The sequence below is a fragment of the Sorex araneus genome, chromosome 11, assembly GCF_027595985.1.
Source record: "Sorex araneus isolate mSorAra2 chromosome 11, mSorAra2.pri, whole genome shotgun sequence".
Lineage (NCBI taxonomy): Eukaryota > Metazoa > Chordata > Mammalia > Eulipotyphla > Soricidae > Sorex > Sorex araneus.
The window spans coordinates 22,681,408-22,696,984 of record NC_073312.1 but is presented as its reverse complement, the minus strand read 5'-3'; the positions used below and the strand labels follow the sequence as shown (position 1 = coordinate 22,696,984).

The following is a 15,577-nucleotide window of genomic DNA, read 5'->3' as shown; positions in this document are numbered from 1 at the left end:
CTCTCCCTGCAGCTGCTGCCCCCCAGCTCTCCCGGCTGCCGCCTCCCACTCAGTTCTCAGGTTCTGCGCGAGGGGGCGGAGAGACACACGCAGCCTCAGGCCCCCCTCTCCCTCCCGCCCCCGGCGCCTGCCTTGGGTGGTCTCTCCCACGTCCTGGGCTGCCCCCCTCCAGCTACTGCCGCCAGAGCGGAGATCTGGGTGGACAAGGCAGGGCCAGGGGCCAGCGAGCAGGATGCAGCAAGCCCTGCCCGCCCCCCAGCCCCCAGTCCCGAACTCGACCCCCCACCCCTCGCAGGCTCCAGGAGGGGGCGCGGGGGACCCCCACTGCCCTCCCTAAGACAGAGTGAGGAGCGTCCCCGCAGACAGGCTGACTCGCTCCCAGACTATCGATGAATCAGCCACCAACTATTCAACGTGCTTTCCCACCCCCCCCCACACAGACACACAGACACACACACAGACACACACACACACAGACACACACACACACACAACGGGGAGTGAGGGGCAGGGGGTCCCCGGCTGTGACCAGTGGCTTCTGAGCAACAGAACCAGGCATGCACCCGAAGCTAGCACCCTGGCCCCGGGCAGGTTCCTGCTGGGGTCACCAACCCCGTACTGCCTGCTGGGTGCCTGCCCCAGCCGGGGGGTGGGGGACCTGTGGGCTCCCCCTCGGCAAGCCCGGATGTACGGGCGCAGCTGCCTGGCTGCCCAGGTGCTGACAGACAGACAGAAGGTGCTCACGGAGCGAAGTCCTCCTGGGGAAACTGAGGCCGAGGGGGTCTGGCGGGGGGGGGGGGGATTCTGCCCTCACACTAGTCCTGTTTTTGCCTCTGGAGACCCTGACAAGACCCTCTCAGGCCGGGACGGTGCAGCCAGGGTGAGGCAGAACAGCCCTGGGCCCCCGGCGAGGTGCTGGGAAAAGCTGCCGGCTGCAAAGCCCTTCGCGGAGATGCTCACTGACCGTCTCGCAGCCCCCAGGGTCTCCGGCAGGAAATGAGCGTCTGCTCAAGGCCGACTGGCCGGTGGCCACTGTCTGGCGGAGGCAGAGCCCCGGGCCCCCCCCACCCCCGCTCAGAGGCTCGGGACCATCCCTCGAGCGCTCAGATGCCACGTCGGCTCGGGAAAGCCCAGCACCTGGCTCTCACGTGACCCGGCGAGGCCAGAAGGGCTGGGGGGCTCTCGGGGCAGCTCTCCCCCCGCCCCTGGGCCCAGGCTGGAAGCCAGAGCTCCGGCTCTCCCACCCGACCCCTCTGGTCTGCAGCGGTGGGCTTGGGGCTTCCCCAGCACCTGCAACCAGGAGGCCACCTCCCCGGCGGGTACCTCCCTGCCCCCGCACCCCAGGGCAGTGAGGTCAGAGCCCCCCACTCCCCTTCTCCTGCCCTGCCCTGCCCTACCCCGCCGAGTCAGCAGCAGTCCTGAGAAATGCCGGGGGTGGAGCTCCCGCTGAGGCCGAGGGACCAGGGGGTCCCCTGTGGCCGGCCCCCCTCTCTCTCCGGGCAGGCTCCGCCAAAGCCTCAGGAAACAGGGGTGCGAGGCCTGGCGTGGTGTCCCCAGGCACAGCTGGGCGCCTCATGGGGCTCCTCTCACCCGCGCCCACGCCCAGGTGGCTCTTGTATCTCAGCTCACCCCCGTTTACACCCTCGGGTCCCCTTGCCCTCCCGAGTCTTCACACCAGGGTTTGGCAGAGTCGGAGGCCCAGGGGACACCACTAGGGGACAGTCATCGGGGACATCACCTGGAGCGGACAGTACCAGGCTTCAGTCGGCAACGCTTCCCACCCACGTGGCCTGCGAAGGTGGCACCCACCCCCCAGAGAGCTACCACTGATGGAGAAGAGAGGACCCGAGGTCAGCAGAGAGGTCACGGGAATCCCTCGATCTAATAAAAATGAGAAGCCACTAGGGGTGTTGGGGCTACAGGCCGCTCCGGCCACGTCACTACCAGGTGGACGTTTGTGGAGCTAAGGGGCCACTCCCGGGGCACACAGCAGGCGTGCTGGGGGCCGTCACTAGCTGGCCTCGGCCTCTACCCGAACAGCTCTGCACCCGGCCCGGCTGGGCCCCACTTGCAGGGAGCTCAGGGCAAAAGAGGGGGTGCCCCTGGGTAACGGGGAGACACCGGCAGGATGCAGAGAGAGGACGGGGTGGGCACTTGTCTTGCACACGGCGGGCACCGGCTCTAGTTCCCCAAGCACCACGAGGAAGGGTGCCAAGCCCCAAGCCCTGGCCGGGGGTGTGGACGGTCTTGGGCGGGGGCGGGGGGGCTCTCCAGGAGGGGCCCCTGCGGCTCCCGGCCGGCCGGTCTCTAGACGCTCCTGACACTCTCCAGGCCTGTCCTAGTAGCAGCGGCTCAGGCCACAGGCGGCCACGGCCAGATCTGCCTGCCTTGGGGGTACCAAGCAAGAGTTTTCTGGGGGGAAACACGCTTTTCATGCTCCACAAACGTCGAAGAGTCACCAGCACCGTGGAGACCGTTGCTCTGCCTCTCGCCTTTCAAAACCGCCCCGTTACCAGAAGGCTGATGCGCCGAGTGGCGACTCCCGCCACGTGTCTGCGGGCAAAGAGCTGCTTTAGAGTGAGGAAGGCGCCAGCACCGAGCCCAGTGGAGAAGTGACCACGTGCCCAGCCCCCGCCCCAGCCAAACACGCATCTTTGTTTGTTTTGTTTTCGTTTGTTTTGGTTTTGCCTTTTGTTGGGGGCCACACCCAGTGGAGCTCAGGGCTGCTCCTGGCTCTGTGCTCAGGGATCCCTCCTGGCAGGGCTCGGGTGACCATCTGGGTGGGGTGTGCCAGGCAAGCTCCCTCCCCCCTCCCCCCTCCCCCGCCGCCCCCTGTGCTAGGGCTCCAAAACCCCACCCAGCCTGTGTCTCTGCCTCAGGCTGAGCGTCTCTCCTCGCAGGGCTGGAACACAGGGGGGTGAGGGCCACGCTGTGTCCTGACGGGGCCACGCGGGGGAGCAGCCCTCGGGCTGGGCCATGGTGGCGGGGGAGGTTTCCTCCCCCCGAAACGAGAAAATAAAAGGCAAACGGGGTTTCACTGCAGACTCCCGGTGAGGTGATGAGGGCATCAGCGGGCCCCAGAGAGCCGTTCTCCAAGACCCCCCACTGCTGGGGGGGGGGAATCCATATATTCACGGACCAGCCCTGCCCTAGCGTTCCTGCCTCCTCCCTGCCATCAACTGCGGGGGTCCCCAGATCCCTGCCTCTCATGGACCTGTCAATCATGCCAGCTCTCGGGTACACGCCCCCGTGGTCCTGCTCGCCACACCCCTGCAGGTGAGGGCAGGTCTGGGGGTACCTGCGTGAGCAGGCTGGGGGGAGCACCCCTCACCCCCGTCTGCAGCCTCCTCCTCTCTCCCAGGGGGTCCCAGGAGGCAGCTGGGCGCGGGGACTCGGGGAGTCCAGGCCAGGACGCGCCCCCTCTACCCCTCACCCCCCACCAACCCCGGCTCTGGCCAGCACGAGGAGTGAGGAGGCACGTGGCCACTTTCTCCACTGCCTGGACCTCATGCTACATGGGCCGGCCGGGCGCTGCCAAGTCCATCAGCCACTTTTCATTTCCAATTAGTGGCTTTGAACTCCAGGGCTGACATCAGCCGGGGCCCCAGCGCCACAAAAAGAGAAGCCGCCCAGAAGCCCGGCAGGGGGGCGCGGTGCCAGGGGGCGGGGCCTTTCCGGGACATGCTCGCTTGTGGAAGGGGCGCGTGGGGTGCCGGGAAGGCTGAGCCGGGGTCCCCATGTGCCCGACCCTCCTGGCGGGTGCCGACCTACTCCTCCCGTCTCTGCCTCCCCCAGAGTCCTGGCCCGCGCCAGCCCCGCACCCTCCTCCCCTCCCAGGGGACCACGGCTGCCTGGGCTCCTCGACTCCCCCTACTGCCACGTCCTGGTTATTCCCAGCCTGAACCCGGGCTCCCTCCCGGGCCCTTTCACCCTGGTCAAAGCTGACCCAAGGTCAAGAGAGAGCAACGCTGGGCTAACACAGGTCAGTTGGACACGCCCCCCAGCAGGTTCTGGCAACTTCTCCTTAAGTGATGCATTGCTCCCCACCCCCAAAGGCTGCTGGCTGGCTGCGAGCTCAGGCCTCCCTTTGGGGAATCTGAAGAGTAAATTATTATTGTTATTGTTATTATTTTAGTGTTGGGGCCACACCCAACAGTGCTCAGTGTCTCGCCCTGGCTCAGAGTTCAGGCAGGGATCATTCCTCTGGGGCGCCAGGGATCGAACCCGTGCCATCCATGCATGCGGTGTGCAAGATAAGCGCCCTACCTGCTGGACCCTCCCTAAAGCTCGTGAGTCCCTGGGCGGGCCGAGACCACCCACCTTTCTGCGGAGACGTTCTCCTGAGCGGGCCGAGTGCTAAGCTGTTACCGCAACCCAGGGAGGCGGTTCTGAGAAGGGGGGGGTTGGGTGTTCGGGGGCAGGACAAGCAGCTGCCTCAGTTTACCAGACAAGGCGGCAGTGCTCAGGGGCTACACTGCACTCCCCGTGTGGGGCTTGAGGACCACAGGGGGGGTTGTCCGGGGAGGAGCCTTCCTCGTGCAAGCCCGTACTCTGCCCACTGAGCCATCGCGCCAGCCCCAGTGCCCTCACTTTAGAATACAGGCTGGTTCATCGACCCAGCTTTGGTGTGGGTTAGGGGGTGTGTGTGGGGGGGAGGGGGGCACACCTGGTGGTGCTCCGGGGATCACGGCTGCCTGGGATGAGCCAGGGCTCCCGCCCTTTGTGCCTCCTGCACAGCCCCAAGTCTCCCTGCATTTCCCCATCAGACAGGAAGTCAGAGGCCAGCACCACAGCGGGCGCCCACGAGCCTCTCCGCCCCGGGCACGGCTCTGTCTCCCCCCTGGGCTGCTCCCCGCTGCCTCGTTTCTCTATTTCTCTATTTATTTATTTATTTCTCTATTTATTTATGTATTTATTTATTGGGGAGGGATGGTGGTTGGGCCACACCTGGCGGTCCTGGGGGCTCCTCTGGGCTGTGCTCGGGGACCATATGTGGAGCGGGGGATGGAACCAGGCTCGGCTGCGTGCAGGGCAGGCACCTGACGTCCTGCCCCCTCCCCCGCACGACCCCCACCCCGTCTCCGGCCTTCCTCTAGGGCTCTGCGGCCTGGGCTCAGGAGAGGCTGATGCCAGTGGGCACAGGCCCCTGTCCAGGCCGCTGTAACCCGAGGAGAGGTTCAGGCCGGTCTCCCAGACTGAGAGGACAGTCCCGAGCAGCGGCCCGGCCCGTCACCCTTCAGGAGCACTGCAGGGCCAGGCCCAGGGTGTGGCGAGGCGTTCTCTGCCCTGATTCTCCCTAACCCCACTGCACAGATGCGGACACTGAGGCACGGGGAAGCTGACTGACCCCGCCCACACAGCAGCCAGAGCTGGACGCAAAATGCAGCCTTGCCGCATCTCTTCTCCGTGGGCGGGAACGACGGGACACTTGCCTTACACGCCGCCAACCAGGGTTGGATCCCCGGCATCCCGTACTGTCCCCTGAGCACCGGCAGGAGTAATTGCTGGGTGCAGAGTCAGGAGACAGTCCTGAGCATCACCGGGTGTGACCCCCAAAACCCAACATATCTCCTTCAAACCAGAAGGATGCTGATGCTGAGACTGCGAGAATGGCCGCCCTGGACACTGGCGGCTGAGAGTGACCGCCCTGGACAAGGGTGGCTGAGAACGGCCGCCCTGGACACCGATGGCTGAGAGTGACCGCCCTGGACACTGGTGGCTGAGAGTGACCGCCCTGGACACCAGTGACTGAGAATGGCCGCCCTGGACGCTGGTGGCTGAGAGTGGCCGCCCTGGACACTGGTGGCTGAGAGTGGCCGCCCTGGACACTGGTGGCTGAGAGTGACCGCCCTGGACACTGGTGGCTGAGAGTGGCCTCCCTGGACACCGGTGTCTGAGAGTGACCGCCCTGGACACTGGTGGCTGAGAGTGGCCGCCCTGGACACCGGTGGCTGAGAGTGGCCGCCCTGGACACCGGTGGCTGAGTGACCGCCCTGGACACTGTGGCTGAGAGTGGCCGCCCTGGACACTGGTGTCTGAGAGTGACCGCCCTGGACACCGGTGGCTGAGTGGCCGCTCTGGACACCGGTGGCTGAGAGTGGCCGCCCTGGACACCGGTGGCTGAGTGGCCGCCCTGGACACTGGTGGCTGAGAGTGGCCGCCCTGGACACTGGTGGCTGAGAGTGACCGCCCTGGACACTGGTGGCTGAGAGTGACCGCCCTGGACACCGGTGGCTGAGTGGCCGCCCTGGACACTGGTGGCTGAGAGTGGCCGCCCTGGGCGCCGGTGGCTGAGAGTGGCCGCCCTGGACGCCGGTGGCTGAGAGTGGCCGCCCTGGACACTGGTGGCTGAGAGTGACCGCCCTGGACACCGGTGGCTGAGTGGCCGCCCTGGACACCGGTGGCTGAGAGTGGCCGCCCTGGACACCGGTGGCTGAGAATGGCCGCCCTGGACACTGGTGGCTGAGAGTGACCGCCCTGGACACCGGTGGCTGAGTGGCCGCCCTGGACGCCGGTGGCTGAGAGTGGCCGCCCTGGGCGCCGGTGGCTGAGAGTGGCCGCCCTGGACGCCGGTGGCTGAGAGTGGCCGCCCTGGATGCCGGTGGCTGAGAATGACCGCCCTGGACGCCGGTGGCTGAGAGTGGCCGCCCTGGACGCCGGTGGCTGAGAATGACCGCCCTGGACGCTGGTGGCTGAGAGTGGCCACCCTGGACTCCGGTGGCTGAGAGTGACCGCCCTGGACACTGGTGGCTGAGAGTGGCCACCCTGGACGCCGGTGGCTGAGAGTGACCGCCCTGGACGCTGGTGGCTGAGAGTGGCCGCCCTGGACGCCGGTGGCTGAGAGTGACCGCCCTGGACACTGGTGGCTGAGAGTGGCCGCCCTGGACGCTGGCGCCCTGAGTGCCTCCCCTGGACACTGGTGTTGTGAACAACCACCCTGGACCTGGCGCCCTGACGGCTGCCCTGGGCCCTGCTCACACGTGGGGTCTGCTGGCCTCAGCTGCGACTCCCCATCACCGGGGCAGGCGCTGTGGCTCTTTTCTGGCCGGCAGTGGCTGAGCCGAGAGAAGGCACAGCGGACCCCACAGGAATCACGAGCCAGGAGGCGCCGACGGGGCTGCTGCCTCTGAGTGCCGCGCGGTCAGGGGGTGTCAGGGACCACCGCTCTGGAGGCACAGAGTCTGCCCCGCACGCCGGAGGCCGGGTCTCCGTCCCCGCCACCACAGGCTCCCCGAGCACTGTGGGAACAACCGAGCACCACCAGGAGCACCCCCTGAGCACTGCCAAACATGGAAAAGGGAAAAACAAGATTCCGTGGGGCCCGAGGCGTGGCTCAGGTGGCAGAGCGTGGCCGTGCCTATGTGAGGCCTCGGCGCCATCGGGCACCTCGGCAGCAAGAGCGGAATTCCTGCCGGCTGACTTCCCTGACCTAGAAAACGTGACTATCTGGGCTAAGCAGCAGTTTCTCTTGGTAATAAGCGACCGACAAGGAACACAGTCAGTCACAAGAATACAGAGTGGGGGCTGGAGCCACAGCACAGCGGGTAGGGCATCTGCCTTGCACGCGGCCGACCCGGGTTCAATCCCCGGCACCCGATATGGTCCCCCAAGCACCGCCAGGAGTAATTCAGAGCCAGGAGTAACCCCTGAGCACCACTGGGTATGACCCAGCATTGGAGCAAGGCCGGAGTCCAGGCCCAGGGCTCACCGACTGAGAGATGCAAGCGGGGCCTTCTGCTCTGAGGCCAAAGGTCAGACCAACTGACGCCCACCTTTTAGAACCTACCCATAAGTCTCAACAGCTGCAGCTGGAGAGAGGGCTCCAAGGGCTGGGGCTGTGCCTGGCATGCACAGGGTCTTGGGTTCGATCCCGGACATGGCACTGCTGGGTGGAGCTTAGAAGGCTCTAGTGCACCTGGGAGTCCCCCCAAAAACAAACAGGGCCAGAGAGATAGTACAGAGACAAGACATTTGCCTGTCACATCACAGACCCGAGTTCAATCCCTGGCATCCCATAGGGTCCCCTGAGGATGGCCAAGAGTGATCTCTGAGCACTGAGCCAGGAGTAAGGACCCCCCACTCCAAAAAAAAAAACCAAACTAAAATCAAGACTTCCATATTCTCCCCCACCCCCGGCAACAATGGCAGCTAATATTACTCTGCATTTGCTATGCAGCAGGGCCCCTGCTAACCCAATCCTCACAGCTGAGGGATACCAGGGCTACTCCCCCTGCCTTTCCCTGCAGGGATGCCCAGGAGAGCAAACACGAGCAGCACCTTCTCGGGAAGGACGCCCCATGACTACCTCCTCCGTTCAGTCATGTGGGTTTCAGAGCCCTGACACCAACGCTCACCACGTTCCCAAGAAAAAACACCAAGTAAACAGGATTTCGTGATGAGCACCAGCCTCAAAGAACAAAATTGCAACACCCTTGAATTTTGGGTGTTGCAGCACCACACGGCACCCTCCCTCTCCGCCAGCCCCCTGGGTGACCGGCCACAGGCCTGAAGCAGGGAGGGGGGGTCACTGGTCACCAGCGCCCCCTTGTGGCGAAACTCAGAATTCGCAAGCCCTAGAGAAAGAAAGCGGGTTCTGAACCGAGCTCCAAGAACTGGGGTGTCCAGGGCAGAGCAGAGCTCAGGGCGCTCCCGGGCCAGCAGCACAGGACCTTCCCACTCCCAGCTCTCTGGGGAAACAGCACCTTCTGGGGCTCACGGTGCGAGCTGGCTCCAGGTGTCCCCTGGTGAGATGCGGGCGGGGGGAGAGGGGTATAAATCGTTCTGTCCCCAGGTGGCTGAGTCTAGTTTTTGTTTTTGTGCCACACCTGGCGGTGCTCAGGGCTTCCTCCTGGCCCTGAGCTCAGGGATCCTGGTGGTCTGGGGGGGGGGCTATCTGAGGTGTGGGGGATTGAACCTGGATTGGCTGCGTGCGAGGCAAATGCCCCGCCCACTGGACTCTGGCTCCGGCCCCACAGCTGTGTCTTGGGGTTTGGATCGGGGGGGGGGGGGGGGGGGGTGAGGGTCAGTCAGCTGAAGGTGCTGGGGCAGCACTGTCCCCTGAATGGGCCAGTGCCTGGAGGGAAATCTTACTGAGGCCTGCGGGCTCCGTGCTCCCAGAGCACCGGATAGTCCAGCTCAGGGGAAGGGTGGGTCCAAGGTCTCAGCGCAGAGAGGGGCCGAGTCTGACAGCACCCGCAGCCAGTCTCCCTCCGCGCAAACCTTCCCCGGGACCCCGCTGCTGCCCAGTGCGCCCCCTCTGCTGCGCCCACCCTCTCCCTCCCACTCACAGCCTGGGGCTGCACCACCCCCCCCCCGCCCCGCCTCACAGCTGGCACGCACACCCCCCTCTCAGAGTCAAGTCCTGGCGGTCGGAGGGACAGTGACAGAGGTGACTGCACTTGCCTGTGTGTGGCTGCGGCTGTGATCGAGGTTCGAATCCCGGCGGTATGCGATCCCCCAAGCACCGCCAGGTGTGACCCCTGGGCATGTCTGGGGGTGCCACATCCGCAGCCCAAATAAAAAGAAAAGTCCAAGGGCCGGAGAGACAGTACAGCAGGCAGGCACTTGCCTTGCACATGGCACCTGTCCGTATCAGTCTGCCAGGAGTAACTCCGGAGCACTGAGCCAGGCGTAAACCCTGACGTGGCCAGAACGGTGTGACCTCAAAGCAAAAAGCACACACACACACACACACACACACACACAGACACACAGACACACACACACACATTAAAAAAAAAAATCTAAACTGTTCAAAGGGCCTACAAGCCCCTCGCCGCCCCAGGTCCGGGCCGTGGTCCCCTCCAGGGCCTCCTGCCCGCACCCCGGCTTCCCGCTGGGGCAGTGCATCCTCTGCTGGGGGTGTGCCTGGCAGGCGTGGGGCCCTCAGGCCCTGGCTCCTCTCGCCTCCCCGCCAGCCCCGCGGCCAGCAAGCAGCCGCTGCCCCGTGAGCTGAGCCGAAGCCTCTGGTCTCTGGCCCCCAAATAAGGTGCTCTCAGGCCGGTCTCCTGACTCTTGATGAGCACGGCCACAGGAGTCCCTCCACCCCACCCTCCCCTGAGCAGGACGAACCCTTCCCTGGTCCCAGATAAATGCCCCTGAAAGGTGGCTGCAGCGCCCTATCACCCCCCCCACACACACACACACCCCATTCAACAAGCTGAACCTGCACGCCTCCAGTCCATGGTGCTCAGGTCAAACAGAACAAACCGGAGCACTGGGCATGTGCAGGGACGTGTAGGCGAGAAACACGGAGATTTGAGGGGCAGCAAGACTGAGGGGGCTTGAGGTCGTGGCTCTGTGTGACAGCGCCTGCTTTGCACGTGTGAGGCCCTGGGTTCATCCCTGGCACCACACACACACACACACACACACACACACACACACACACACACACACACACACACACATACACACAGACCCCCATGCTCCTGGGGAGGAACCTGAGGGCTTCCGTGGAAATAGCCAGCTACGGGGAAGAACAGGGAACAGCATTCAAGCAGAGGGAACGGCAGTGCAAAGGGGAGGGAGCACTGAGGACTTGGGGGACAGGGGAGGGAGGGGCAGTCCCAGAGTGGTCCTCAGGGTGGTCCCCAGAAGCTGGTGAGCACAAAGAACTCCCTCTACCTCTGGAGGAGACGGCCTGGAAGTGCCAGGGGAGCTGGGGGGGGGGGGTCTCCTGCAGGGGTGGAGGGGCTCCATCAGACAAGGGTAAGTGGCAGAGCCAGAGGGGTCGTGGGGACACCTGGACTCTGGGTGGGTGGGGCAGATGCCCAGGGAGCAGGCACGAGGGGCAGCGTCCATGGCCCGCGGAGGCAGGCACTGCCCTAGAACATTCTCCCAGCCTTCCACACATTCTCTCCTTGGCTCTGCACCCAACAGAGATCCTCCCAGGAGGACTCAGGCTTGGGGGACAAAAAAAAAAAAAAGTGACCCGTGCTTCCAGGAAACAGACCCCACTTTCTCACCAGGGCCTGTGGCCCTCGCAAGCTTCAAGCCCCAGCACGTAGGGTCGAGACCGAGATGTGCACTCACCTGGCTAGCAGGCAGCCAGCCTGGAGGCTGGGGTGCTCATGTGCACAGGGGAGCCCACTCCCCCACATGACAGGGGCTCCGAGGGGCAGGGGAGGAGACAGGAGGTTGGAAGCAAATGATAAATGCTCAGAGAGCCCCAGCAGGGCTGGCAAGGGCACAGGGAGCTGGAGCACACGCAGCTGACCTGGGTTCCAGCACCAGAGAGTCCGCCCAGGAGAGGGTCCCAAGCACCAGGAGTGGCCCAAGAGTCCAACGGGGTGTGGCCCCCAAACCAAACCAATAAAACGTCCTCGAACAGCTGGCTTCTCTTTATCTAATCTTCACCGGGAGCAGGATGCGTGTTAATCGGGGCTTTCCAGAGACGGAGCCGAGCAGGGTGTGAGAATGTGCAGAGAGAGGAAAGTATTTTAGGGAATCAGCTCGTGATGGTGGGGGCCCGGCGAGCCCCAAGCTGGTGGGCTGGTGAGAGGAGCAAGCTGGGGTGTGAGGACGCCGCGCCATCCGCTTGGGGCTGCGGGGTGAGGGGCAGTCTGTACTCCTCGGGCCACTGCCCCAGGGCTGAAGCCCACCCACAAGATGCCCGGCCATCTGTGGTCCCCAAAGCCCGGAGCTGCACATAGTCATCTCACCCGGGCACACCTGCAGAGAAGGTCTGGAGCCAGGCGAAGGTGGGCACCGCGACCCAGCCTGGGAACATCGCGTCAACAAGGCTGGGGAGAGCACGGCAGGAAGGGGGCCTGCCTGGGACACACTGAGTGGGGTTCGATCCCCGGCACCCCATCGGAAACCACCCCTGGTCCCTCTAGGCCATAGGGAGTGACCCCGGAGGGCAGCGGCAGGAGTAAGCCCAGAACATGGCCGGGGGTGTGGCCCCGATAAACAAAACCCAGACCAATAAATGAAAACAAGTGGGTGGGAATCCCCAGCTCCGCAGAGCCTCTGGGCAGAGAGGGAAGGGGGACGGCAGCCTTGCAAGGCCTCTGGGGAGGAAAACTCCCAAACTCCGGCTGCAGAGCCCCAGGTTAGCGGACACAGGAAGCTGTTATCACAGCACCAGTAATTACACTGAAATGCCATTTCCCATCCGTCCATTCAGGCCTGAGAATGGAAGGCAGAAAACAGGCGGGCATGGGGGAAGGTTTCCTTGGTGGGGGCTGGGGGGGGGGGTTGGGTCTCGCCTGGCTTGGGGACCAGATCAGGAGCCTGAGGGATTATCCGGTACAATCTTTTCCTGCAGGGGGGAGCTGAGTCCCAGAGCAGAGCAGGGACTAGGCTGAGGCCCCAGGTTTGCAGCAAAGGATGGGAGGGGGGGAGACAGGACAGGGGAGGGCGCCATGCAGCTGAGCCAGGCTCCGCCCCAGCGTCCCATAGGGCCCACCCCCCCCCCCCCCAGCACTGCCAGGAGTGACTCCAGAGTGCAAAGCCGGGAGTGAATTCTGAGCATCAGTGGGAGTGGCCCCCCACCCCAAAACATACCAACAAACAAAAAAGGATAAACTGATAGCCCCTAGGAAGGTTCTGGAGTCACGAAGGCAGGACTAGGTCCTGTTTTTGTTTTGGAGCCGCCCACGGGCCAACTCCCCGCCCCAGGGTCAAGGCTAAGGTCTTTCTGCATTCTACAGGTGCCACGGATCCACTCAGCGGTGTTTGAAAGTAAAGGGGAAACGGAGGCAGAGAACCCAGCCCCAGTTCCTGGGATGGGGGCTGAGAAGTGGCTGGCCCAGCGTGGCGCCTCCTTCCCGGCTCCCCTCCTGCTCACCAACATGTGATCCCCGCCTCACCGGGCCCCTGCGCCCCACCCCCAACTGAGGGGCCCAGGCAGACCCACACCCACCCCCACCCCCGAAAGACAGCCCTGCACAGGTCAGCAACACAGCATGGGGGCAGACTCTCACTCTGCTGCACCAACATCCCCAAACACCTCTGCACCCCAACACAGAAACACCCCGAGTGCAGGCACCAGTGTGCCCCAACTATGCATCCAAACAGCCCCGAGGGGGACGCCCACCCCCTCCCCCATAAGCAAACACAAAAACTCAGACCTCGAGACAACAGCCTCCTCCCAACACACCCCAGAACTCTGTGGGGGACCCACTGGATCCAGGCTTTGACCTCCGGCCTCTAGGCCAGCTGTTGGCACGCACCCAGACGCATACACTTCCCAGGTCTGTGAGGGCTAGAGGCCCCCAGATGGCTGCCCGCCCCCCCCAACTCACCGCCCCCAGAAATACAAGCAGCACACAGCGCCCCCCCCTCCAGGGTTACACCCCACCCACACTCAGGCATGCGCTGCGCCCAGCCTCCGGTGACCCCGGCTGACAGCGCCCAGCTCCCGGCTGAGCCCTGCCTCTCCCTGTCTCCACCCCCTTTGCAAACTCCAGGGCGCCCTGGCACCTGTGCGGGCGCTGCCGGGGCAGACAGGGAGGGGTGAGGGATGGAGCGGGTGTGCTCCCATCCGGGTGCACGCCGGTCACCTCCAGAGCCCCCACCCCGGCTGGCCAGAACACCCAGAGCAGGCCGGGAGGGCGCAGAAACTGAGTCATTCCCGTCGGACCCCTTCAGCTCCAGGCCTCAGCGCCCCAAAGGGGGACAAGACCCTGGTCCCTCACCCCTCCTGCCACCAGCACGCAGGTGCCCCACCTGGGGCGGGGGTCTAAGCCCCCTTTCCAGACGCCCCTGAACTCTGCGCGTTCAGTCCGGTTCCCACCCGACAGCGCGCCTGCGGGGCCGCAGTGGGAGAAGGTGCAGAAGCGGGTCCCCCCGCGGCAGGCAAGGCGGGGGGGGGGGGGGGGGGGGGACAGGCAAGGACGATCACCCCGGAAAGGCCACGCGGGGCGAAGGGCAAACGCCGGGGGCTCCCTTACCTGATTTCCTCCTGGAGCTGCCATAGTCCCTGAAAAAGAAGCAACAACACACAGACATGGTTAGGGAGGCGCGGAGGAGGCGCGGGGCTGCGCGGCTGCGGGGCTGCGGGGCTGCTGGGCTGCGGCGGGCGCCCACGGCCGGCTGCGGCGCCCAGTCCCGGCGCGGCTGCTCATGTGATCCCCGGGGCCGGCCCGCAGCCGCACCGCGCGCTCCGCACCGCGCGCACCGCGCGCTCCGCACCGCACCGCGCGCTGCGCCCGCCCGCGGGGCCCCGCCGCCCCACTCCGCCGCTCCGCGGGCCCCGCCGCCCCGCCGCGCCGCCCCGCCCCACCCCGCCCCGCCCGCCCGCCGCTGCCGGCCCGGAGGCTCCCCCCACCCCGCACCCTTTCGCTTTCCAGATCCTTGGCTAACCCGGGAAGGCTAGGCAGGTCCTCAGGCACTGGGTTCGTGGGGGAAACTGAGGCCCCGCCGGGGGGTGGCTGGAGCCCAGGTCCTGCCTTGGCCCTTCTTCGGGTTTCTGCATGCTACTGGAATGCAGGTGGCCCCCTGCCCGGGTCTCCCTTTGACTGGCTGACTCCAGCAGTCATTACAGATGTGCTACTCTGGGGGGAGAGCAGGGGCTGGGTCCCTCCCACCGCGCCGGACTGTAGCCCACAGCTGCCATTGGCGGGTCAGGCTGGGAACCCGGGGCGGGAGGTCATCGAGGTAACTGAGGCCAGGAAGCCTCTCCCACTAGCACAGGTTCCCCTCTTAGCCTGCAAGCCCGAGTCCCCGCGCCGGTGCCCCCGTGAGCCAGAGTACAGGAAATTTCTTTTTTTCAATTTCCTTCTTGTTTTGGGAGGGGGAGCCACACCCAATGACGCTCAGGCCTTACTCCTGGCCCTGCACTGTGCGATCACCCCGGTGGTCCTCAGGGAACCATATCGGGTGCCAGGGTCGGGCGCCGGCATGACAAGTGTCCTGCCCTGTACTATGTATGGATGGGACCCAGAACCAACTACTCCAGTCCTTTCTCCCGCCCTGGGTCCCTCCCATCCGTCTCAAGGGACCTTCCCAGGCTGCGCTAGTGCTCAGGAAAGACCCCTCCCCCAACCCCCTGGAAACCCCTGGAGAGAGAGGAGCACCATAAGCCCCCGTCCTGGGCACGCGAGCGTGCACACACACACACACAAACACACACACGCGCGCGCACGCACACACACACGCACGCGCACATACACGGATATAGGCACACACATGCGCGCACACACGGACACGCGCATATACACACATACGGACATACGCGTGCGCACACACATGCGCATACGCGCGCATGCACGCACACTCACACACACATGAAAAATATTGAAACGGAGTTTGCCTGGGGTGCGGAAGGGCAGCAGTGGCCTGTCTGCTCGTGGGTCTGGAAGCCCAGCGGCCTCTGAGGCTGCAGGTTGACCGGGACGGGCCTGGAGATTCAGATTCTGAGCTGGGGGCTGGCCAGGCTGTGGGGGTGGACATCTGTCAAGCTCCCTGGCGATGTCCCTGGAGCCAGGTGAGGGGTGAAATCCCCATTCTTCCTGGTTTGGGCTGAGAACCAGCCAAGCGGGTGAGGGGGGCCATTTCCGATGCCCCCTCCCTGCTGGAGAAGCCGCTGCGTAGCCAGGCCAGGGGAGGGGCTGGGCGTGAGGGGCCCCTG

General features: G+C 65.0%; 1 protein-coding gene across 3 annotated transcripts in view; it reads right to left on the bottom strand.

The window, feature by feature from the left end:
- Positions 1–15,577, bottom strand: part of SH3PXD2A (SH3 and PX domains 2A) — a 200,928-nt gene that overhangs the window by 52,338 nt on the left and 133,013 nt on the right. For 2 of the 3 annotated variants that reach the window (XM_055118788.1, XM_055118789.1), the window contains exon 6: positions 13,899–13,927. In XM_055118788.1, coding sequence (XP_054974763.1) covers positions 13,899–13,927 — 29 coding nt within the window. Of the gene's footprint in view, positions 1–13,898; positions 14,139–15,577 lie in introns of those variants that run through there. The other variant, XM_055118791.1, reaches the window with a different exon arrangement.